This window comes from Lissotriton helveticus, chromosome 1_1 (assembly GCF_964261635.1).
Source record: "Lissotriton helveticus chromosome 1_1, aLisHel1.1, whole genome shotgun sequence".
Classification (NCBI taxonomy): Eukaryota; Metazoa; Chordata; class Amphibia; order Caudata; family Salamandridae; genus Lissotriton; species Lissotriton helveticus.
In genome coordinates this window covers 1586600899-1586626792 of record NC_136057.1, presented here as the reverse complement: position 1 = coordinate 1586626792, position 25894 = coordinate 1586600899, and the positions used below count along the sequence as shown (strand labels likewise).

Genomic DNA, 25894 nt, shown 5'->3' with positions numbered 1-25894 from the left:
CTCGGGAAACTCATGGATGCAAAAATACGTTTGGCACATGACCCCAGAATCCTTCAGATGTCCAAGATAGCTCTGCTGCGCGTGTTGGTACAAAGCCATTCTGATCCTGCTCAGTCGGTTTAGGCGCATGCTGCTGATAGACAATGTCCCATCTCATACTAAACTGCCCCGTACAGGCATATGCTGGCGCTGGGCAGTAGGATGCAGTGGCATGCGGGTGCTCCACGCCTGGTACATGTGCATACCGGTGCCAGGGGGGACACGTGTTTATTGGTGCTGTGTAGCAAGTTATGACTTTACATTTTGACTGCACCAGACGGTGGTACCACCTACACGGATCAGGAGGATCCAGGCACCAGACTTCCCGGTGCAAGAGCATAATGGTGCTGTGCGGTACGGGTATATATGTACTGGGGGCAGGGGGACACTTAGCACAATGTGTGCTCACACCCAGAGGGCTCCCAGGCAATTGAGCACAAATGATTTTCACACTGAGAGGGCTCCGGGGCAGTTCAGCAGCACGGGGGTTCACACCCACTGGGCCCCGGGGCAGTTCAGGAGCGCGTAGGCTCACAAACCCTGGGCAGCTCAGCAGCGCAGGGGCTCACACCCACAGGACTCCCGGGCAGTTTAGCAGCGCCACCCTCTGATTCATTACTGCCACCCTCTGGTTCACCACTGCCACCTCTGGCTCATCACTGTCACCTGGTTCATCACTGTCACCCTCTGGTTCATCACAGCACCCTCTGGTTCACCACTGCCACCCTCTGGTACATCACTGTCACCCTCTGGTTCATCACTGTCACCCTCTGGTTCACCACTGCCACCCTCTGGTTCATCACTGTCACCCTCTGGTTCATCACTGCCACCCTCTGGTTCACCACTGCCACCCTCTGGTTCATCACGGTCACCCTCTGGTTCATCGCTGCCACCCTCTGGTTCATCACAGCACCCTCTGGTTCATCACTGCCACCCTCTGGTTCATTACTGCCACCCTCTGGTTCGCCACTGCCACCCTCTGGATCATCACTGCCACCCTCTGGTTTGCCACTGCCACCCTCTCGATCATCACTGTCACCCTCTGGTTCATCACAGCCACCCTCTGGTTCATCACAGCACCCTCTGGTTCCGGTTCATCACTGCCACCCTCTGGTTCACGACTGCCAACCTCTGGTTTATCACTGCCACCCTCTGGTTCATCACTGCCACCCTCTGGTTCACCACTGCCACCCTCTGGTTCATCACAGCACCCTCTGGTTCACCACTGCCACCCTCTGGTTCACCACTGCCACCCTCTGGTTCATCACTGCCACCCTCTGGTTCATCACTGCCACCCTCTGGTTCATCACAGCACTCTCTGGTTCACCATTGCCACCCTCTGGTTCATCACAGCACCCTCTGGTTCACAACTGCACCTTCTGGTTCATCACAGCACCCTCTGGTTCACCACTGTAGATTATGGGGAGAAAGCACACCTGCCCAGCATCAACCGGGGGCTGGTTAATGTGTTACTGAATTTGAGCTTCAAGTCCGGCACCTGCTTCCTTATCTGTAAGTGCTTCCTGTTGTGGTTTAATGTTTGTGACAGCCTGGAGCATTGTGCCATACTTGTAACTATTCTCTGACCCTGCTTCGAGGGTCAGAGAATAGTTGCAAGTAGGCAAAAACTCTGGAGGCGCCGCTCAGGAAGCACTTACAGGGTTACAGCAGGTGGCCAAGTTGAAGTTAATTTCTTTGTAACCATTTTGTAAATGGTTACAAAGAAATTAGCTTCAATTTGGGCACCTGCTGTAACCCTGTAAGTGCTTCATGTACTTCAGTTTTTGAAAATCGGTCCCAAACGTGATTTTGCAGATTTTTCTGCAATTTCGCGAGATTCGCGGACTGCGAAATTGCCGAAAATCCACAAATTCCATGAACGGAACGGATTTTACGCCCATGCTTAGAAGTAACCGCATATGCGAAGTAAAAGCATGCTAATTAAAGGCATGCATAGTAAAGGACTATGTGAAGTAAAAGATGCTAAGTAAAGGAATAGCGAAGTATAAGATGCTAAGTAATGGTTGTTTCCCTAGCTATCCGCATTGCAGCCAGTATTTTTTCAGTGGAAGCATAACGCATTTCCGAACTGCAATTTTCATTGTTTCACCTTCATTCAAAGTGATATAAGTAAATCCAATTGCACCTGGTAAGACCCGGATAACTAGGTTTGTGGTATTTACACGTGTATGTAGGTGACATGTGGCAAGTAAGTCAAGTTGTAATGATCTATGTGTTCTAATGTCCAACATGAAGTGGAAAAGTCAGGATGAATTAATTCATAAAGTGGTTTGACACATTGTGCATAATCAGGAATGTAAATTCTGGCAAAATTAAGAAATCCTAACAAGGATTATAATTTCTTTAATGTATTTGGCGGTTGCAACTGTGCACTCTTATCCCAAAAATGAGGTGCAAGGCTCTTTCCCTCATGTGTAGTTTCATATCCTAGGAAAAGGATACTTAGAAACGCCGTATTAGATTTCTTAAAGTTGAACAAATAGCCAGGTTCAGCAAATCCAATATTATGCGATCTACTCTGGCCATATGTAGGTTTGAATCATCGTCCTAGAGGTAGATATCATGTACGTAGGATAATGTGTCAGGGTCAATGTCGTGTAGAATTGACATCATGCGTGCAGCAAACAGTCCTGGGCTCTTTTTATAGCCCATGGGAGTCTTGTGTATCTTCTTTGAAATCCAAGCACTGAGAAAGCTGTCCAATTTTTGTTTTCAAGCGCTAGATTATGGCTGAAAAAACCAGTGGAAATATCCAAGGTTGTTTTGTATTTTTTACGGACTTTATTGTCTAAAAGTGTCATACTGTGTGTATTCTGTACTGCAAAGTGTGTGTATAACTGTTTAAATGTCGGTAGTCCAAGTTTGTAAGATATGAATGATCCTATTTCAACACAGAAAAAGGGGATTATTCATCTGGAAGACCCATGGGGCAATTACTCTCTGATACTCTTGTTGGGTGAGTATTTCCCTAACAGGTGCTTTAGCATTCCAATTCATTCCAGAGGAGACGAGTGCATCAGCACATGGAACACTACATACTGGCTCTAATAACGCAGATGCGGGATACCTGGCTACTTGCTCAGCATCGGCTGAGACCGAGGATCATGTTTGTTCTTTGGTACTCATGAACTGGATTGTAGACCAATCGTCGTCTGCAGAGACGGAATCCGTTTCGGATTCACTAGCCTTTGTATTTGTGAGTGACATCATGGATACCTCAGACGCACCAAAATTGACATGTCAGGTATTATTCTTACATTTTTTATAATATGTGTATTACAAATGCTTTGGACTTGCTTACTTTATGTCTTAACCCTTTATCATTTAGTTAGTCGTGTTACTATCCCGACCAAAGGGGGTTTTGTGAGTTCCCTCTAGGGCCCACTGTAGTTTCTCTCCTATATTAGCCGAAGTGCACATGTAGTAGGCCGCTTTTGCTTTGCACACATTACAAAGTAACATGCTTGTTGTTGTTCCACACTGTTATTCTCGAAATAGTCTGTACAGGTTTTGTTATTCAGCTCTTCTGCTAGGATTCAATCCGAACATTTCATACTGCAGTGGTCAAGCATCATTGTGCCCTGGTTTTCTCTGCGGTCTGATAAGAACACCTCAACATAACAAAGAAATCCAGCTGCTGTTATTTAACAAAGCAATTCTTATCATATAAGCAGAGAGTTGTTGGTCTGAAAATAGAGAGGAGAGATACTTGCAGAGAAAAGGTCCTGAGACGAGAGAGCTGCGCATCTGAGATGAAGACCAGCTGATTATGACTTTCAGGTATGGGGTCTTTCACTAGTCCCAGAGATTTCTAATTTATCACTGTGCTCACATAGTGAGGGTAGGCTTAGGAAGATTTGTCATTTGTAATGACAGGGCTTTCCATTATGTACAATCATGCTAATCATATTGTTGACTTACATATGCTTTCTAATTGCAGCACAGTTACTTCATGATAGAGCATGATAGTAAAGCTTTCTTCGTCTCTCTTTTCTGTTTATTGTGGACACGTATGAGTGAGAGAACTATGTAAGGTGGACTACAATGTAGTAGAGGACCCTTCGGGGAAATATTTTTAGTCCTACCCCTGAATGCAAAGTCACCACAGAGCCAAAAGTCTTATGGCAGAGAATGGGCATCTATTACACCATTATCAACAAAAGCCTACCTTGCACATCTCTGCCAAGAGTCATTTTATGGTTGCTCCTACTACAAGTCAATTACCGGACTATATTTTGTGGAAAAAATTATATGATATTTATGTCATTTTTCCTGTAATTTTATGGTAAGACGGAGATTCCTATCATCCTCCCTTAACCTGTACTGGCAAAACCAACAAATCTGAGTTTAATGTGCTAACACATGCAAACAAAAACACGCCAATACTGTTTGCCTACATCATCATATTAGAACCAGACCTGTTGACTTTGTCAACATTTGTTTCTTAGCCTAGGGCTATGTTCTCCTATGTTTCAAAAATGTCAAGGTTTCCCATGTAAGTGTCAGAAACTCATACAGCTATTTTTGAATTTGAGTCTGGTAGGGATAGTCCTAGAATTTAAATACGAAAGGCAAGACTACAAATGCCAAAATCAAATAATAGAGAGACCTGGATGAAACAATCAGACCTTACGTGGTACAACCTGAGACCTCTGGTGGTTTATTCATGCCTTTGCTCGATAGCAGCTACATATTTTCTCTGTGCTCTCTCTCTAGCCTATCACTGTGTTTAATTAAACATGAGGGATGTGTGTTCCTGGGGCAGGCAATATGCCCCTTGCATAATCTCCTTCCAAAAAGGCTAATCAGGTGGCAGATATGTGAATGCCCAGAACACAATGGCAGTTTTTGAGTCTGCAGTTTAGTGAGGTAGTCAAGGAAGTGACAGAGATAGCTACCAGTAGCATCCAAGCCGTGTTATGCAGCTATTACTGTCTGTCATACTGAATGAATAGTTTTGGTGCTTTGGCAGGCCACACCTAGAGGCAATTCCGTTTCTGTGTGCCATTACAAGCAAAAAGAGTACAATATGAATTTTGTTACATTGATCCTCAAAATGTAAATCTTTATGTTCAAATGGTCCTTTTCACACTGCAGCGACCATAAGGGCCACCTGCCTGTGAAGCTTCTGAGCTTACGCCCATAAAAGGGCATGATTTGCAGCAGAACCCTCATACAGACACATCCATTAGCCTGAGGGTCGCGAGGTTCGGGGTGCGCTGCTGACTGATGCCCTGATCAATGGCTCGACGCACATGAATGCCAGTGTCGACTGCAGCAAGCCCACACCGCCCAGCACAGCCTCAAAGGCCATGCGATGACCTTAGCACCAGGAGGCCCATGCAGTCCCAAATAGTTCATGTGGGTGCACCAGAGGTGTTGGAGTGTAAGCCGGGGAAGATGCCAGGTATGCATAGTAGGAGTGAGTTTGTGGCGCACGGGCAGAATCAAAGCAGCTTTGTCCGAGTGCACTATCCCTTGCGGGTTCTGGTACCTAACCGCAGGCCTCCAATGTTGTCATCTGCGTAGAATAAGCACTCCCGCACGGCCCCAGGCAGCATAGAGGGCCCTCCGCTGGGGCAGGGGGTTAATGGGTGCAACAGGAGAGATTGCAGAAGGATGTACACCGCCATCCCGCTCACTGGTCAGCTCCTGGGCAGGATTGTAGTCCTCAGCGCAATGCGACTCACCGCCACAAAATGGCAGGCGGACGGGAAAAGTGCCCCGCTGGCCACACGTTTGCTGTGCGTGGCCCTTCTGCTGTGGTGGTATCGGAGGTGCCTGGGGACTGAGGCGGACAGGTGAGGAGCCTGGAGCGCGGTGCGGTGCAGCGGAGGAGGATATGGTGTGCCCCGCCGAGCGCCCAACTGTCCCAAGGTGTGCGACCTGCTCCTGAGACGCGCAACGACAGTGGTGGCCCCTCCCCATTGCAGCACTGGAGTGAAAGGGAGGCCTGGCACGCTGGAAGGGGTGAAGAACAGTGCAAAGTGAGGTCACAGCAGCTGGGAGGTGCCGGTGTGCTGCCAGAGGAGCGCTGAGGGGCCATGACAGGTTTTCAAGGCCCTGGACCATGTGTGCTGGCGGTGGGAGGGCAGAGACTTGAGAAGGACAGTCCCAACACAGCAGAGGACATTCCAGTCAAGGCCTGAGTGTGGAGGGTGACCAAGCAGGACAAGGGAGCTGCTACACAGGGCTGAGTGAGGCCAGGCCCCCGCAGAGTGACTTCACAAGAAGGTGGGAAGCTGTTGAAGGGAAGGCACTGCAGGAGAGGCCAGTGCCAGACCTCATGAGCACAGAGCCAAGACCATCAAGTGGGCAAGGACCAGGGGCATCCAGGGACATGCCGCAGCAGCCAGGGGGTGGCGCCCCCAGGCGTGTCAGATCACAGCTCCCACATGTCATTGAAGGCGCTACCGCCGTTTAGTCAGCTGGCTGATCCGGCGACAGCGGTGCCAAGATGGCACAAATGGATTGGGCAATTAGAAAACTATTCCATTGCCACGAGGAAGAAGGACAACACTGTGAAGCGGTCAACCATGCTACACATGGGAGGGGAGGGGCTATATAAGCTCTATCAGGATCTCCTAGACACAGGGGACAACGACGACTACGAGAAGGCCATCAGAGCACTCAACCGGCATTTTGATCCACAGGTCAACCCTGATTTGGAGTATTTCATGCTGCACCAGGCGAAGCAAAAGGAGGAGGAGTCAGTTAACATGTTCCATGCGCGTCTCAAGAAGTTGCCAAGATCGTGCGTGGGCATTGATCGGCACTTTGAGATCAGAGCGCAACTCATATTGGGGTGCAAGTCATGGGAACTGCGCAAGCTCATCTTACGCCAGTCGGGAATACCGTTGGATGATGTCTTGGTGTTGGGAAGAGCTCACAAACTGGTAGACGCGAGAGCGGGGGAAGTGAAATTTGCGCTGTCTAGACAACCAGCCGCCCAGCAGCCCCTATAAGCAAACCCCATCAAAGAAGAATGCTTAGAAGCCATCCAGAAGTTCAGCGGCCGCAGCAGGGAGGGTGCCAGTGGCGGAGGGGAGCGCCCAGGAAAGAAAGGATGTGGAAATTGGGGCATGGAGAGCCACCCACCGAGGGGGTGCCCGGCACAGGGCAAGCAATGTTTGAAGTGCAACAAGTATGGTCATTACGCCAAAGTCTGCACTGGTGCAGCCAGGTCGGCAGCAGGGGGAGGCCGACAGAAAAGACAAAAGCCCACGGTGCGCACTGTGCAGGAAGTGGAAGAGGTGGAGGGCATGTGCCGCAGGATGAATGTCACAGAGGATGATGAGGAGGACGATGTGTTCATGATCTCACACACCAGAAGTGCCATCACCAAGAAACGTCCACCCCCAATGTGTCAACTGTGGGTGGGAGACAACTGTATCAGAGCACTCATCGACACAGGGGCTTCCATCAATATCCTCGACGCGGCTCAGTATGAACGACTAGAGCCAAGATCGGCACTTCTCAAAACCAAAGCGAAGATCTTCACCTATGGGGGAGATGTCCCCATTCCACTCCTGGGTGAAATCGAGGTAGTGGTGAGGCATGGTGAACAAGCTGCACTCACCCGATTCCACATAACACGAGATAGAGCAGGATCCCCCCTAGGATGCCACTCTGCCAAAGATCTGGTGTTAGTGATGTTTGCGAGACACGTTCATCAATCTCACACAATGTCGGTGATGGCAGAATTTCCTGAGCTGTTCAAGGGCCTAGGCTGTTTGAAATGAGTCGAGGTTAAACTCCACTTAGATGACACGGTCAAACCGATAGCCCTCAGGCATTGCAGGGTACTGTTCCACCTGAGACCTCTAGTGGAAGCGGAGTTGGAGTGGCTGGAATGTGATGGAGTCATTGAGAACGTGTTGGGCTCTAATCCCTGGATATCGCCATTGGTGATTGCACCCAAACCCACGCAACTGGGGCAATTCGCCTGTGCGTGGACATGAGGTTGCCAACAAGGCAATCAAGAGGGAGCAGCATATCACACCCACCATTGATGAGATTGTTGCAGACATTAACGGAGCCAAATGGTTTTCTAAAGTGTACTTAAACTGTGGCTATCACCAATTGGTTCTGGTGGAGAAAAGCCGCTACATCACCACATTCACGACACACGTGGGGCTCGGGAGATTCAAGCGCCTCAGCTTTGGGGTGTCGTCGGCGGCAGAGGTCTTCCAGGATGCAATCAGGGAAGCACTCTGGTCTGGTGGGTGTCATCAACGTCAGTGAGGATGTCCTCATCTTCCCCAACACTCTCGAAGAACATCATGTGAGACTTCTTAGGGGGACGATGCAACGGCTCGTAGAGCAGGGTTTAACTCTCCACAAAGGGAAGTGCGAGTTATACACCTATGAAGTGGAGTTCCTTGGTTACCGATTCTCTGCTTGAGGACTACAAGTGGATCCGGCTTAGGTAGAGCCATACGAGCGGCGGCGGTCCCCCAGAATCAGTCAGAGGTGAGGAGCTTTCTGGGAATGGCCATTTACTGTGGACGTTTTATCCCACACCTGGCCACGCTGTCGGAGCCGCTCAGAACTCTTACGAAAAAGGATGTCAAATGGCAATGGTCCAGTGAGGAGGCGAATGCCTTTACCGACTTTAAAGAAGCGCTGCTGATGGGAGCAACAGTGGCGTACCGCAAGCCTGGACATCCAACGGAGTCGGTGGTCGACGCCAGCCCGGTGGGGCTGGGAGCGGTTTTGTTGCAGCAGGATGATGGCGAGGAGTGGGTTCCCATCGCATATGCCAGCTGTGCGCTTACTCCTGTGGAAACGAGATATGCCCAAACTGAAAGGGAGGCATTAGCCATCAGGTGGGCTTGCCAACATTTTGATATCTACCTGTGTGGCCATAAGTTTACAGTGGTTACCGATCACAAGCCACTTGTACTGCTGTTCGGTGGCACGGCTAGGAGTGGGCCGCCCAGGATCGAAAGGTGGGCAGTCCCAATCCAACACTATAACTTTGACGTCATATACCGCCCTGGAGTGAACAACCTCACCGATTATCTGTCCAGTCATCCCATTGCAGATCGGCAAGTGGCACCGTCCGAGGTTGAATAAGGGTAGGAGCAGTTTGTAAAGCAGATTGTGGACGCAGCATGTCCCCGAGCGCTGTCGATGGAGGAGATCATACAAGCTACCAACGAGGATGCCTGTCTACAAGCGGTCAAGGAAACATTGCACAGTCATCAGTGGAAGACTTCACTTCAAGGGTCAAGCGGTTTGACGGACAAGGAAAGGGAGGCGAGGAGCGGTCTATGGAGATGTAGAGAGGAGCGGAGTGAAGGTTACCAAGGCGTGATTCTCAGGGGTGCGCGTCTGGTGATACCCCCGCGACTCTGGATGAGTTGGTGGATCTTGCTCATCAGGGACACCAAGGGATCGAGATGACAAAGGCCCGTATTAGATCCAAGGTGTGGTTCCCCAGTGTTGATTGGATAGTCGAAGACAAAGTGAGGGGTTGCCATGCATGCCTGATAACAGGGTTGGATCCTCCAACTCTCCCCATAATCACAGAAGCACCCAGCACCAAGCCATGGGCCAATGTCAGCATGGACTTTGGGAGTTTCCCGGACAGGAGGCACACCGTAGTCCTGATGGTTAGCTACTCCAAATTTCCGGTGGTGGAGGTGGTACATTCAACGGCGTTTGAGGTCCTGAGGCCGATACTTGACAAGACTTTCGCTCTATTGGGAGATCCGCACTGACAATGAACCGCCTTTCCAAGGGCAGGAATTCTGAGAGTATCTGAACCTACACAATGCGCATCATCGCAAAATAACACCTCAGTGACCCCAGGCCAATGGCGATGTGGAGAGGTTCATGAAAACCGTGAACAAGGCCTTGCGGATTGGTGTGGACCAGGATGAAGACCTCGAAGGGTGCCTACAGAAGTTCTTACTTGCATATCGTATCGTCAGGTCCCGCATTCCACCACGGGGTGTGCCCCCAGCGACCTGCTGGTCAGGAGGGAGGTCAGAGACGTCGTGCCTACCAGCCCAAGGTGGGAGCCTTCGGTGCTGGACAGTGAGCGTACATAGGCCAAGCGGCAGCAGACCAATGACAAAGCGAGCCAAAAGCAGAATGCCAGGGAAGGCCAGATTCGCCGAGGAGACCAAGTGGTTGTCACGAACTGACACCCAGGATCGAAGTTCCTCACCCCCTTCGAGAGGGAACCATGGGGGGTGATACGTGTTCATGGGTCTATGATCACGACACGAAGAGGAAGACATCAAATAGCGAGAAACGGATCATGGTTCAAAAAAGTAGTGGGCCTGGGACCAGTCAGGGCCGAAGAAGCGGATGCTCGTCAGGAAATGACCATACCTAGAGTACAGGGGATGCTCAGCCGTCGGAGATGGAAGAGGCACCGGGTAATGAGGAAGGAATTCTCGGGGACGAGCCGTCATCAGGAGCCAACCGGGAGCCGGGAGAGGGCTCCCACAACCAAGAAGGATACCCATACCGACTGAGGAGCAATCCACCGCCCAGTACACGGTTGAAGGACTTCCTATGCTGAAATGACTTTGATGAATGTACTGGTGGCTAATCAGTGATATACAGTTATGTGGTTTGGTTAAGTTTTCAGTGTATTGTTGGACCACCCGTTGTTGGGATGTAGTGAACTAAAACCATACAATGTTGCCACCACAACTCCCTGGGCCGGACGAGGACCAGTGGGTATAAATAAAGTGTGATGTCAGCTGATGGCACAGACTAGAATTGAGTGTGGTTGTGTTTATCATTCCTCCTGCTTATAGGCACTCCTATAACCCCTGGTGTGTCCCTACATTACTATAGCCCCCAGAGCCCCCAACTTACAGCACTTACTGCTCCACGTTTGTGGTGGAGTGTGGGCCCAGGTTTCTCGTCCACCCGTGGGAACCGCAGCGAGACCACTGCTTGCCCGCCTTTTGAATTACAAAGACAGAGATACTGTGCTCCACCTGACACGTGGGAAGGGTCCCATACACTACCAGGGGTCCACGCTTTAATTCTTCCCCGATTTCACATCTACTATGCAGGAAGCTCGTTGAAAATACTCCAATGCTAAGAACTTACCACGCAAGTTAGGCATCAATTATACCATGCTTTATCTGGTGCGGCTCGCCGTCGAGGTAAATGGGAAGCCCCGCCTCTTCGATATCCTGGCCAATGCGGTGACTTTCTGCAAACATTACAACACAGGCCCTCTGGGCTCTCAGCGGAACACTCCTGAATGTGTGCACTCTCCACGCTCGGCTGAATCTGCCCCAGCTGATAAATTCCGCTGCAAACTTATACTTTACAATACTGTAGTCTTCCCAGTATTGGTGGGCCTGGGACTGTTGGGGCCTGCCACTGGCGATGCCTCCTCGGCTGCCCTTTGGCCAAAATCATTACATTGATACAACTTGCACTGCGCTCTGTGCTACATTCTAGATTCTGCAACTACCCATCAGCAACAGACTGCAGCGTCTGAGGTGTTGCCTCCTCCCAGCGGTGTACACTGACCTGTTCCACATGGAATTGTTTAGTTTTTAGTTTTATGTGATAGGGATTCACTGGATGGTTCAATATCTAGTGTAGGCGGGGGCTAGGGAACCAGTTATTATTATTTGTTACAGTAAAGTTTGTTTAACATTGCAACCCAAACTCTTGCTGGATTATACAATATCATAGTTCGCACCACTATGTTTGAAACTATTGCATTATTAACAAGAAGTTGGACAAGGCTGTTCCTCTGGAAGAAAGGATAGTGTGATGCCCTGGTCAAAGGAAGTAGTGGTAGTTAAGGGGTATTAGCCTCCCACTGGGTATCCATTGTGTTGGATATGTTTGCCTCACACACCCTTGCAGGTGTCATGCTTCATCATAGGCGTTGCTCCTCGTTGGGTAGGCGGTGCAATACCCAACGGGCTCACCTCAAAGAGGGGCTCTTTGGCGGAGATCTTTTGAATCCAACTGCCTATGGGTGAAGTGTGGGTATGGGGCCAGAGGGGTTGTAGACTTAGATGTGATTTAAAATGTAGCGTGGGGTACCAGAAACTACTTTATTCGGGTGGTCCCTCGTTACAATTAAAAGGCCTTTTAATTGTAACGAGGGACCACCCGAATAAAGTAGTCTCTGTTACCCCACGCTACATTTTAAATCACATCTAAGTCTACAACCCCTCTGGCCCCATACCCACACTTCACTCATAGGCAGTTGGATTCAAAAGATCTCCGCCAAAGAGCCCCTCTTTGAGGTGAGCCTGTTGGGGATTGCACCGCCTACCCAACGAGGAGCAACGCCTATGATGAAGCATGACACCTGCAAGGGTGTGTGAGGCAAACATATCCAACACAATGGATACCCAGTGGGAGGTTAATACCCCTTAACCACCACTCCTTCCTTTGACCAGGGCATCACACTATCCTTTCTTCCCGAGGAACAGCCTTGTCCAACTTCTTGTTAATAATACTGACTGAGGGCACGGACTGAGGCTGGACCTTCCACTCCACGTGAGTGGTAATTACGCCCTTATTGATCCCTCTGGATCATTCTCTCCCTCCTTTTTGAACACATGAAACTATTGCATGCCACCTCATGACACCAAAAGGGGGGATATAAATATCCCCTTCATCTCTTGGAAAATCCGGGGTCTCAACAACCCACGCATGGGCAAACAGATCCTCTTATACCTGTTGCGACATGGAGTCAAGATAGCCTTCTAAGAGACCCATCTCCTACCCTGAGTTCCCGGTCGTTAGTATGCACATGGGGCACCCACCAATATTTCTCCAGTTACAGCACCTACACGAGAAGGGCCTGCATCTTTATACATAAGAGTATCCCTTTCACTCTCCATACCAGCCAGGAACACCTGGATGGCAGTTACATTTTATGTCCGGCTCATTGGCGGGCAGGGATGTCCTACTAGTCAACGACTATGCCCTGAATGTCGAGTCCCCTGAATTTTTCATTTCATATACACACAAATGGGGTGAATAGAAGCTGAGCTATTAACCATGGGTGGTGACTTCAATCTAGTTCTCAACCCCACATCTGACTCCACTAGCAAACTAATGGGTGGCTAATCGAATGGCAGGATGACCCTCCATCAAATTATTGACACCTACTTCTTCACAGTAATAGGTTTTATTCCCCTCCACCTGGAGTATGGACACGGATAGATAATTGGCTTGTGTCCGCTAACGCCTCCCTATTGACCATTGATATTAAGCATTTGCCACGCACCCTGTTGGACCACTGCCCGGTGATCCTACATATAGGCATTCCCAGTTGATTTAACCTGCAGCCCCCCGTGCGAATTCTGAGCAAGACCCTACATGACCAAATCTTCCACTCCAAATTACATTGTGCCATTATTGAGTACTTCGCCACAAATGTGAGCACAGTGTCCTCCCAGGCCACTCTTTGGGAGGCCTTCAAGGCCTACATACGCAGCATCTGTGTTTCCAAACACACAGGCGCTCTCCGAGATAATGTGCCAGCATGACTCGGATCAAGTCAGCCTTAGGCGATATTGATCAAATTGATTCCCACTCTGGCAACCCCACACCCCCACCAGCAACTCTACTGTCCAAATTCCACGATCTTGCCAAAAGAGAGGTGAAATACTTGGGGAAACATGCCACAACCCGATGCTACAGCGAGGGGGAAAGGTCAGACTGTATACTTGCTAACTTACTTAATAACCATAACCGGTTTATTACAGAACTCCACACTACCACAGAAACTAAAATCACGGATAAGAGGGCATACTCTGTACTACAACGATATTATGAGCAGCTTTTCACATCTCGCTCTTCCAGAGTAGAACCCGATATTGCAAAATACCTTGCAGAAATCGTTATAGTGTGATACCAGACGGCCAGTGCAGAATTCTGAGCACGCTCATCACAAATGACGAAATAATTAATGCAATAGACACTATGGATGGGTGGAAAGCCCCTGGCCTCTCCAGAGCTTTTTACAAAGCACTCAAACACCTTCTTGTCCCGCATCTGCTTGCCATGTACACAGATGCCTTAGATATAGGCTTCTTTCCCCCCACTCTATATGATGCTGTACTGATACTGTTCCTGAAACCTGGCAAAGACCCACACCTCTGCTCCTCCTATAGACCGCTATTCCTCCTTAATGTGGACAATAAGCTATTCGCTAAGGTGATGGCCACTCGAATCTCCCTGTTAATGGAACAGATTATCTCCCCAGTGCAGTCGGGATTTGTCCCCCATAGATCCACCTCCTTTAGTTTAAGAACAATCTTCGCTGTATTAAACATAATCTCCTCGACAACTCCCAAGTAGCTGCATTACTTGATGCTGAAAAAAGGTGTCTCCTTATAGTGAATGTTTCTAGGAGCAACATTGGCGAAACTATGCCTCCCCGTGCTTTCTTGGTTATGCTCCTTTACACCAACTCAATGGCGTGTTTGAGGGTGAATGGCTCATTTTCCGACTGATTACCTGTCACTAGAGGAAACAGACAGGGCTGCCCTCTTTCTCCCCCTCCTTTTCATATCGCCATGAAGGCCCGAGTCCGCCATCTGCAGGAATAGCATATGCACCGCGGACTTCCTCATTTACATAGCCCATGCGTCCATGATATATTATTATTTGTCCGGCACCCTGCTGAGAATCTCCCCTTGCTGATTCAAGAGATCGTATGCTTTGGTAGTCTCTCAGGTCTGCACATAAATAGGGCCAAATCAGCACTTTTCCCTTTGACCAAAGGCACATACCTCACTGATGTCGAATATCCCTTGACCCGGGCTATAGACTCCACCAAATAAATAGGTATCCATTTACCCTTAGAAAAATAACAAATATTACAACTTAATTACGGCCCAGCCATTGATAGACTCACGTCCCAAGGGGAACGTTGGATAGACCAGACTAGTGGCAATAATCAAACTAGTGATACTTCCTCATTTTTATACTTGCTTTTAAACATCCCTATCCCACTCACACAACACTTCTTCACCATGCTACGCAGTTATGTTATGTTAATAAATTTGTTAAGCGCACGTTTACCCGAGGGTGTCTTGGCGCTGGACCGATGACTGTGCCAGCCTGAATGCAAGTAAAGTTGGAAGAGATCTGATGGCAAATGGGAGTTTGTTCCAGAGTTTTGGGGCAGCTGCCCTAAAGCTAAGGCCACCCCAAGAGGCCTTGAAGACTCTCGGAGTTGCTAGCAGTTTAGCTCCTTCGGAGCGTAGATGCCTGTTTGGAATGTACCAGCAGAACAGGCGCCTCAAAAAAATGGGGCCAGTATTCTGGAGTGCTCTGTATGTGATAAAGAGAGATTTAAAAATAATGCGGTTCCTCACAGGGAGCCAGTGCAATTTATGCAGAGGATTTCTGACAGATGAATGCTTAGGATTATCCAGGAGAAGACACGCCGCTGCGTTTTGAATCATCTGCAGCTTATTGAGTTGTTTCTCATGTAGGCTGATATAAAGGCCATTGCAGTAGTCTAGCTTGGCCAGGATCAAAGAAGAAATCACAGGTTTTTTTCTGTCTGTGGGGATAAATGGGAGTACTTTTTAAATAGTTTTTAACAAGAAGAAACATGATGAAGAGACAGCAGTCTCTTGATACAGCTGGTCTGGGCCAGACGCAGACCTTATGTCAAATGGGACACCCTGACCCTCCCTTACGAACATTGTTGACTTGGTGTCCTTGAGTTCTATTTTTACGACCTGGCCACACAGTGTCAGTACTCACACCTCTGGCACCATCCAGATGCTCGCTTACCAAGTCTCAATCCCGAGCGAGATGAGGCAGGACAGCGGTCACTCTCCTCCCTATTACCAAAGGGTATTCCCATCAATCCAACTGATAGCCAGATCCTGTTTACCACCTGCTGGGCCTGGAAGAGACTCTATGGCTCCCTAGGAAGTGTTTTCCTATATTCCCTTGCTATTCCACTGTCTGATAATCTATAGCTCTCTCTCATACAGGAAAACCCTCTCCAATGCACCCTTTCACATCACTATCCCCACACTCTGGGTGATATTTTCCATGACGGACATGTCCTCACCTGTGCTGATGACACCCGCTTCTAGCAAGCTACATACATGGACCATTTCATATTTCGAAGACTACACAACACCCTGTGTTCTTGTATACCTTCATACCCCCTTGTCCTGGATGAGTTTCCGCCGAGTATGACACGTTACATCGCATGCGATACAACGCATGCCAGCGTTGTTAAATCGCATACCATTACAACTCAAGTCATCACAACAACTTGCTGTAGGGGGGCGCTGGATGTTGGAACAGTATAATTAACTATTCCAACTCCAATTGTGCAATAGTAGGGAAGGTGCTGGATTTTAAATCCAACACCTTCTGCCCCCTACAGCAAGTTGTTGTAACGACTTGCGTTGTAATGGTTTGCGATGTAACAACGTAGTCGTTGTAATGACGTGTTGTAATGGCATGTTTTTACCGCATGAGATGTAAACGATGTCTCCCATTTCCGCCCCTCACACTTATCATCATCTTCAACTACGACAGAGCCACTTGACTTCCAGGTTATATCGCTCATGCTTGGCCCTGAAGTCTGACTCCACTAGACATGTAAGAGTCTTGGAGCATGGGTCATGGATAGGCTGTATCTGACAAGGTCTGGACTTTTTGCTGCTTCCAAATGAAATAGGTGTCTATTAATCCTAGACACAAACTTCTACATTTTAAGTTCTTACACAGAGCATACATCTGCCCCACAGGTATTTCCAAATTCGACCCAGTTCACTCCTCCCATTGACTCACATGCCAGACTCCTGACGCTGGTTTTGCGCACTTCACCTGGTTATGCCCAGTCATCAGCAACTATTAGATTGCGATTTTTCCCTTCTTACCACGATGAAGGACGTCAGGCTCCAGCCCGACCCTGCAATGGCACTGCTGGGGCACTCTCACGATCTGCCTAAATCCATCCGTAGATTCACTTCCATAGCGCTATTACTCGCTAAACAAGAAATTACCCTTCACAGGGCCAGCAGACGCTCTCCCACGGGAACATCCATGACAACGCGGTCAAAACACCGCGCTGCCATTACCACACGTCTTTTACAACGCAAGTCGTTACCACGACTTGCGCTGGAGGGCGCTCTAGACTAAAGAATAGTAGATTTACTATTCCAACACCTTCCCTACTGTACGTAGGCTGGAGTTAGAATAGTAAATCTTACTATTCCTAAGTCCAGCACCCTACAGCGCAAGTCGTGGTAACGACTTGCGTTGTGATGTACCGCGATCTAAAAGAACGCGTTGTAACATCATACAACCCTCTCCCAAAGACACGGACACGGCCTGGCTTAAACCCATGCCCTAGTGTGACAAAATCAGCCACGACTATGCACAACTCCAAGCCCCCACGTCTAGGTCTAGAGATAGTTGGCATCTCCTCCCCACTTACCTATTTATATTAGAGTCTAACGATACAGATTAAGGCTCTCATGTCTTACTTCATGTACTCATTCACTGCATACCAGATCATATTCTTTGCATTTTATTTTTTTGCAGATTTATATAGAGTGAACTCGACCCGAAAGTATTGGAGTGCATTACATGAGCACCAGTTGCGTTACACAAGGACACATTAATTTTGGATAGGCACGGGGAGATTAAGTGATTTGCCCAATCACAGGATGTTGAGCGGAGGCTCGAACCTGGTTCCCCAGCTCCAAAGTCAGCAGCTCTGGCCCCAAGGCCACACAACATCTACCCGAGAGAGATTGAGCCACACCTTATGTGATATATTCCATTTATCAGTGGCGTTTCTGCCCCCTCCATCTCTCCCCCTCCCCCACCTCCTTATGGTCATGTCAGTATGTCATTGCCCATCTTTCCCTGCCCCCTAAACATTTGTTGTGATCTGTGTAATGGGAACATGCTAGAATTTTGACATCTCCTTTCACTGAGTTTTGTTTGTGTTTATGTATTTCCTGAAAAAACGTAATAAACGAACTTTAAAAAAAATGGTTCTTTTCACAACGTAAGCAAACATGAGGCACTTTTAATGTAATTTGCAAAGAAATACAACCAGGACATCACTGCTAATGAAAAGACATAATAGAAGATGGCCAAACAGAAGGAGCCAGGAGTAGGGTAGAGGTCTCAATTTAAGAATTTCACCTCTTTGCTGTATGACCTGACTGAAGAAATCAAAAGTCCTTATGGCTTGAACCTTGTCTTAAAATAAGCACTTGACAGTCGACTGTGGGCTGCTAGCTGGCTGTTAAAGAGCTGTTCGAATCTTACATGTTATGTTATGTTAAAATTTGTTGAAGCGCGCAGCTGTCCCAGTTAAGGGGCGTCCCGGCGCTGACCGATCACGGTAGGAGTAACCATTCAGATCGGTTATAGGTGGAATGAAGCAACTTCTTCTATGGATGAAGACTAACAGGCAACCTCAAGAAAGAAATCCAGTATAGATCGTATTGAAAAAGGTGTAAGTCAAACCAAAACAACTCTGTTGTACGGGTGCCTAATTTAGAAGCAGAAGACCTGGGTGGGTCCTTGACAGCATTTCAAGAAGTTCACATAAACAAATTCCTAAAACGATTCTAAATGTAAAGCACTGACATAGAACCAGCACTCCTTGAGCCACTTGGTACTAAACATTTTTAGTCAATCTAAGAAAGAACATGCATGATTCTTCAGAGATAGAACATTACTTTACTCATATGTTTGTTCTTTACATATTGTGATGATAAAGCCAACCATGAGTTGCGAACTTCAATAAAGACGTTACAAAGTTCATGGGCATTTGTCTGTATCACACACAGGGTTATACTTAAAATGATACCCTACATTTCCAAAGACTCACATTTAATGTGGACCTTTAGGTCTTTCATGTAACCGCACTGAATTTGAATTAAAGGATATAAAGCACCAGCATGTGCCAATCATCAGGAGATGGATATATAAGTAGAGTTGACCATGCGCTTCTTGGGATTACTCCACAGCCCATCCCGTAATTGAGACGGTGGTTTCAGTACTGAGGAGTTCTCTGTTTGCAATGTCCTTGGACTATAATAAGGCAGAGAATAGGCTTGTAGTGTATGTAGAAGCAGATAGAGCAAATCCGTGGGGATGGTTAAGATTCCCTGGGCTTCATGTGGAAGGTAAAAAATACTTGCTTTGAAGGTATTGCAGCCTTTATGTTAAGCTGGATTGCCTAAACACTCCATGGCCACTTTAACTGAAGTTAACCTGTTTTATCACACGGTGGATCTGAATGAGAAGGTGTTTCGTTGGCAATGATGATTCTTTTAATTTATAAACCAATGTGCAAGGCTCACCTGAAGTTTTCGATCCTGAGAATTTGAGTTTCTTAAGGCTTGTGGCCAATAATCAAAACTTTCATATAGTTTTATTTAGGCATAATTACGTTTTACCCACCTGTGAACTTGACCAAGGCAAGTCTAAACGTTTTTCATGTAAAAGAAGACATTTGTGAAGTGAGAATTACATATGATTAATCTCCCCAAAAGCACTGTCTTGGAAGCATCCACCTGAAATTTGCTTTCTACCTACTTATAATTTATATCACATTGTTCATGTAGATGTTGTATCAAAGAGGCTATTAGGGAGATTGATGTACTACAACACTAATTTTGTTGGCGAATGAAGACACTGTGTATTACAGTGTCATGTGTTTTGTATGATAGTGGAAACTGGTTTCAGCCAATCAAAAACTGAAAAAGTAAGTTTTACAGACGGTTTCCAAAACAGAGGAAGACTTTCGCAGATCCTTCTTCAGGTTTGCTAATTTACAAAGAATCTGACTAGACATGTTAATTGATCAGATCTGGAGGAATTCCTGTGCTCTTTAAAGCATAGTTACAAGTGCCCATGAAGAAGGGAACCTTCATATAGCTCCATGTAGGAAATTACTTTTCTGACCTCACCTCTTGGCAAAGGCTGTTAACTGTTGAGGGTCACAGTGAAATGAATAAAATGAAATGAAATGAAATGAAAAGATAATTTATAAAGCGCGATGGCTACCACAGGGCGTCCCAGCGCTACAGAGGATGGGCTAAGGCGGAGTACGCTAGAATTTATATCGGTTCATTAAAAAGCCAGGTTTTGAGGAGCTTTCGGAAGGTAAGAAGTTTAGGCTCTGATCTGATTGTGAGGGGGAGCGTGTTCCAGATCGTGGCTAGGTTATAGGAGACAGTGAGGTAGTTAGATTTTCTTTGACGAGGCTGCAGGTGCCCCCCCCCAAAAAAAAAGTAAGGAGTGACTGATGAGGGAGAAGCAGTTACAGGTCGACTCCCAGACGCTCAATCTCGTCAAGGAAGAAGATCATGTCATTCTCTGTCAGCTCCGGGTTAATCACAATCTGGCGGAAGAAATTGACGTTATCACCATTGGGCTGATAGCCCACCATCATGGATCCCTTTCTCACCATCCTCTCCTTGATAGTGGGAGCAACCTGGACAGGAGAAGAAAGGGATATTACTAAGTGTCCTGTGGACTGTGTTTATGCCAATTAGTTGCCTACCAGAAAGCAAACAATCATATATCAAAGCAGTCCGTTTAGTATCATCCAATTGCTGAGCAGGTCAACTTATAACGTATGTTAATGGTTGCTGAACTGACAAGACAAGGATGTAAACAACCGTATAATTAATTATTCACACAGTAACGTCTCATGCACAAATAATCTCTTTTAAAGGAAGTGATTTAAGTAATGCTGCACTAACACTATCAGGTTAAAACATATCCATTCACAGTGATGTAGCCACTCATAGTGATCTAATAACTTTTTTGCAGAAGTTGTGATGTACTTTGCCATTCACCGAAAAAATCGTGTGACTATCTGTAAATAATCTGTTACCTAGCTTTCTTAGTTAATAGTTACTTAAATTTCCAAGTGAAGTGTAATCGTATCTCTCTCTTTGAATGATTAGTTTTATATAACAGCTATTTCTCTAAAACATTAGGTAGATGATGTAGCATCCCACCAGCCCCGGTACTCACCAATAATCAAGCCACACACAGAGAGTAGTTGAACACAACTTTATTCGGCTGGGTGTAAGTCAGAATTCAAAGTTTGGCTTCAACTCATCCCTTCAACGCTTACATCACAGGCCTACCGTGTACAGTGGGAACCAAAAGAGTTCCTGTGTTTCTTTATTTACAAGATACTACATCTCCTGCTTTGTTAAAAAAAAGTTATAACTTTTTAAAATAGTTAAATAACAGAATAGATGAATAAATACACAAATACATAAACACACACGATTGTAGATATACAGGCAATTATTCAACGCAAGTCGTTACAACGACTTGCGTTGGGGGGCGCTGGATAGTGAATAGTTTAATTTACTATTCCAACTCCAGTCCCCGTGGATAGTAGGGAAGGTGTTGGATAGTAAATTAAACTATTCCCTGTCCTAGAGCGCCCTCCAGCGAAAGTCGTTGTAACAACTTTCGTTCTAAAACCTGCGTTTTAATGATACTGCATTGATAGGGTTTTGTTGTAAAGGTTGTTCCTCATTATAATTCTTCAATTAATCGTTGTGGCACCTGAATCACACGTCCTGATCGGGAACTGGCAGTCGAAGTGTTGGTGATCCGCACAGGTGAGGTGGAGTCATCAGCAGATACAGAGTCATCAACAATCTGTCTGAACTCAGTGTCTACATTGACATCGATGTTTGGAATGTGATGTGCCACATGCCAAAAGTGAGAGGAGTCTCTCATAAGGCACTTCCCAGGTCACTGGGCAGTTACCATGTGGTATTAGTGAGTATAAATAGTTCAGCCTCAAAAGGAGCATCAGACTTTCTTTTTCTGTGTTGTCTGACAAGCACTCGATCTCCTCTTGTAAAAACGACATCTTTTACATGCCGTCGTCCTGTTGGCATATATTTTCATCTTCTGTTTGAGACCAAAGTTCATAGTATGAATGTCTCCCTCATTCTTGGTTCTGAGGTTGGTACATTGGGGCAGCTTGGTCACCATGGCTCTTCCAAACATGAGAGTTGCAGTGCTTTTTCCTGTTGATGAGTGAGGGGTCGAATGATAAGCTTGAAGAGTAGTGTTCAAAACATCTTTCAGGTCGAGCTTTTCCAATGCAGCACGCTGAACAGCTTTCTTTAGAGTGCTCTTGAAATGTTCCGCCAGATTATTGGCCTGAGGCCAAACAGAAGAGCTTTTTTTGATGCTTTATATTGGATATTTAGAAAGTCTCTGAATTTTTGATTATTAAAAGGTTGGCCATTGTCAGACTTCAAGATTGCAAGTACACCCCATGTCCCAAAGATGCCATCTAACTTTTGAATACATTTTTCATAGGTAGTGGATGAAAGGTCTACTACCAATGGAAAACGGGAGTATTCATCAACAATCACTAGAAGATGATGTCCATTCTCAAGAGGACCAAAGAAATCAATAGCAATTTTCTCCCACATTCAAAGGGTGCTGAATGACTTGAGATGAAAGAGAGTTGCATACATGGCAAGTCTTGAACTCTTTTCTGACTCGTCGAGATATGAAAATCAAACTCGGTCATGAAAAGTACTCATGGTGGAAACTATTTCTCGATGTCCCTCATGGGCAAAGTCGATCAAGTATTGTCGTAAACTCTTGAAAATCACATTTCATGCACCTTGCAGAATTAGGCCTTCTGGAGTCACTGGAAAAACTTCTCTTACATTTTTGAACTTCAGATACTGTCAGTGTTGAGAGGTCTAGAGCGCTGCTCCCACGAGTGAGGATCAATAATGTCTTTTAACTTTAACACATCACCATCTTGGATCCTGGCAGTGACAATTTGTTCTAAAGACATGACATCTGGTGTTCTTGATTTCACAATAAAATTGATGTAAGCCTCCGTTGTCTTGGATGCGGTACCAGGATACTGTAATGGCATTCTTGAAAAATAATTAGCAGGATTCTGATCTTTCCCTGGACAATGGAGACTTGTATAGTTATATTCTTGCAACCTCAAACCCCAATGTCCAGTTTGAGGAGACAGTTTGGCTTTGGGATAGCCAAATCTCATCAACAGAGCTTGATGATCAGTCACTACTGTGAAAGGCTTTCCATACAAGAAATAACAAAACGACTGAGCTGTTCCTAAAGGGGATAGTAGGAGGAGAGAACGGTCACGGGGATGGCAGGGATAGTGCTCAGTGGAGGACTACCCTGGTTATCCAGTTTGTTGGATATAATGGCCTCACACACCCTTGCGAGTGTCATGCTTCATCCTCGGCAGTGCTCCTCGTTGGGCAGGCGGTGCAATGTCCAACGGGCTCACCTCAAAGAGGGGCTCTTTAGCGGAGATCTTTTATCCAACTGCCTATGGGTGAAGTGTGGGTGAGGGGCCAGGAGAGAATGGATAGTGTGGGTGAGGATAAAATGTGGCACAAGGTACCGGAGAACAATTTATTCTGGTGGTGGCGATGATTGCGTACTATGTTTTGATTCCCTAGATAAGCCACATTTTTCTAACTCATACAATCAATCCCACCGCTCAATTGCTGGACATGAGGTCTCTTCTAAAACCGTACAGCAGGCGACTACTTAAACCACTCGATATTTGAGTCTTTCTCTAACAGATCCAATCTAATTGTTCCTTCTACAGCCTTAAACCACTATGGTTTCCCCCTTGATGTCAGACTTACCGGGTACTGTTGACACCTACACACTCTAAGCATTAGGTGAGTTTACCCGTGCCCATGGGTTTGCATTTGGGTTCTAGAATGCTGCTGCTATATATGTTTTTAATATGTGATTTTATAAACTGCATACTGGTCACACATTTTCACTAGTATGTCACCTTGTTCACTCCAGCACTGTGTTCTCACGGTCACGAAAGGGTCACTTGTTGTCACTTACCTGTGGTAACGATCTCCTTTGTCTTTCCCTAGGCAAGAGCAGTGCCATTCAGGTAGTACAACAGATGAACTTTATTATAAACTGATACTTTGATAGGTCATGTTTTTGTGATAGTAGTTATTTATTAGGTCCTGAAGAATCGCAGTCAATGTACTAAGGCGAGAAACATGTTGACCACACTAATTGCACATTAGTCTTGTATCGTGACTTGGAAACCTAAGTTCCAGCGATCACAGACTACCTTCTGTTTTTACTTGCGGCAGAGGACCACCAGAATAAATTGTTCTCCGGTACCTTGTGCCACATTTTATCCTCACCCACACTATCCATTCTCTCCTGGCCCCTCACCCACACTTCACCCATAGGCAGTTGGATAAAAGATCTCCACTAAAGAGTCCCTCTTTTAGGTGAGCCCGTTGGACTTTGCACCGCCTGCCCAACGAGGAGCACTGCCGATGATGAAGCATGACACTCACAAGGGTGTGTGAGGCCATTATAACCAACAAATTGGATACCCAGTGTAGTCCTCCACTGAGCACTATCCCTGCCATCCCCGTGACCGTTCTCTCCTCCTACTCTCCCCTTTAGGAACAGCTCAGTGGTTTTGTTATTTACTGTCTCTGGGGCCTTGACTGTGGCTGGACCTCCCATTCCCAATCTTCCGTGAATGGTAATTTGAGCCCAATTGGATCAAAACTAGATCCATCACTTTCCCCTACCTTTTGATATATTTCCATACAAGAACACATGGAAATATTGACAAGCCCAGACCATTGCCAAACTTTCTTTCTCAGGTTGTGAATAAGCATGTTCTGTTTGTGATAGGCTTTTGCTCTCCTATGCCACAATGTGTCTCAGCAAAAGGAACAAATGATCGACAGACAGATGAACAATGCCAACATTCACCCCCAGTCATAAGAATCTGGGTTTAATCCATCGTTCTTTTGCTCACCATGCCACCCCAGTTTGGACCCAGTCATAAGCAAATCCGTCTTGACCCTGCCCCTCATGGGAACCGTCAAGCCCGATCTGCCAAGCCAGGTCCTCCCTGGACCAAAAACAAGCATCCTGCGACCATTTTCAGAACAACATCCCTCATCAGCCAGTCTAGCTTGAATCCAGTGGCTTAGTGAACATGGGACCCAGTGTCCTTCTTGGAAAAGTTCTGCAGAAGAGGATACATTAAACCTCAATCGCCTGTAGCAAAACAGATCAATATGCTTAGAAACGGTTGTAATGTACCTGGCTTTTTTTTCAAGTTCCAATTAGTGATATCCTTTATTTAAGTTGAGAGAACTTTGCACCACTCATTTGAGTTATCATACCAGCATTGTGCGGCCCTGGATGGCTCAGAAAATGAATATGTTATCACTATAGTTAAACGCATTAACTACAAGCTGTATGATACATCGAATGGAATCTTTGAAAAGTTCTGCAGCAGAGGATACTCCAAAACGCAATAGAAAAACAGTCCAATATGCTTAGAAAAGGTTGTAATGTACCTGAATTATTCTTCAAGCTCCAGTTGTTGATATCCTTTATTTATGTCGAGTCAAGAGAAGAACTTCGACCCATTAGGTTGAGGTATCATATCAGCAATGTGTGGACCTTGATGTCTCTCTTGCTCAGTCGCCTTGATGGCCTAACACATGTCAATGTGTATGCGTACAGCTACATCACTTTAGGTACTACTGCAATGGGATAAGCCCATGACGTTGGACCAGTGAAGCGTTCAACGATGTCATGTTTAACAGTCAATTAAGTTCCTTTTCAACAGCCTCTTGCAAGTGAAATGCAATTTATCTGTGTCTTTGTACAGCAGAACGAAAATACAAATTTATATGTAACTTTACTTTCATTGTTTTGAGTTTTCCTAACCTTTGAAATAATTAAGGAAATTAACTTACAATTTCATGATGCACGTTCATATTGTAGTTCACTGATATCAGTCTCATATCAATAGCAG

The 25894-nt window shown here is 46.4% G+C and overlaps 1 protein-coding gene across 2 annotated transcripts in view; it reads right to left on the bottom strand.

The window, feature by feature from the left end:
- Nucleotides 1–18071: 18071 nt before the first annotated feature.
- CSAD (cysteine sulfinic acid decarboxylase) overlaps nt 18072–25894 on the bottom strand; it is a 251253-nt gene continuing 243430 nt past the window's right edge. For both annotated transcript variants that reach the window (XM_078687372.1, XM_078687381.1), the window contains one exon: nt 18072–20515. In XM_078687372.1, the coding sequence (XP_078543498.1) occupies nt 20342–20515 (174 nt within the window). In that variant the 3' untranslated portion in view covers nt 18072–20341. The remainder of the gene's footprint in view (nt 20516–25894) is intronic.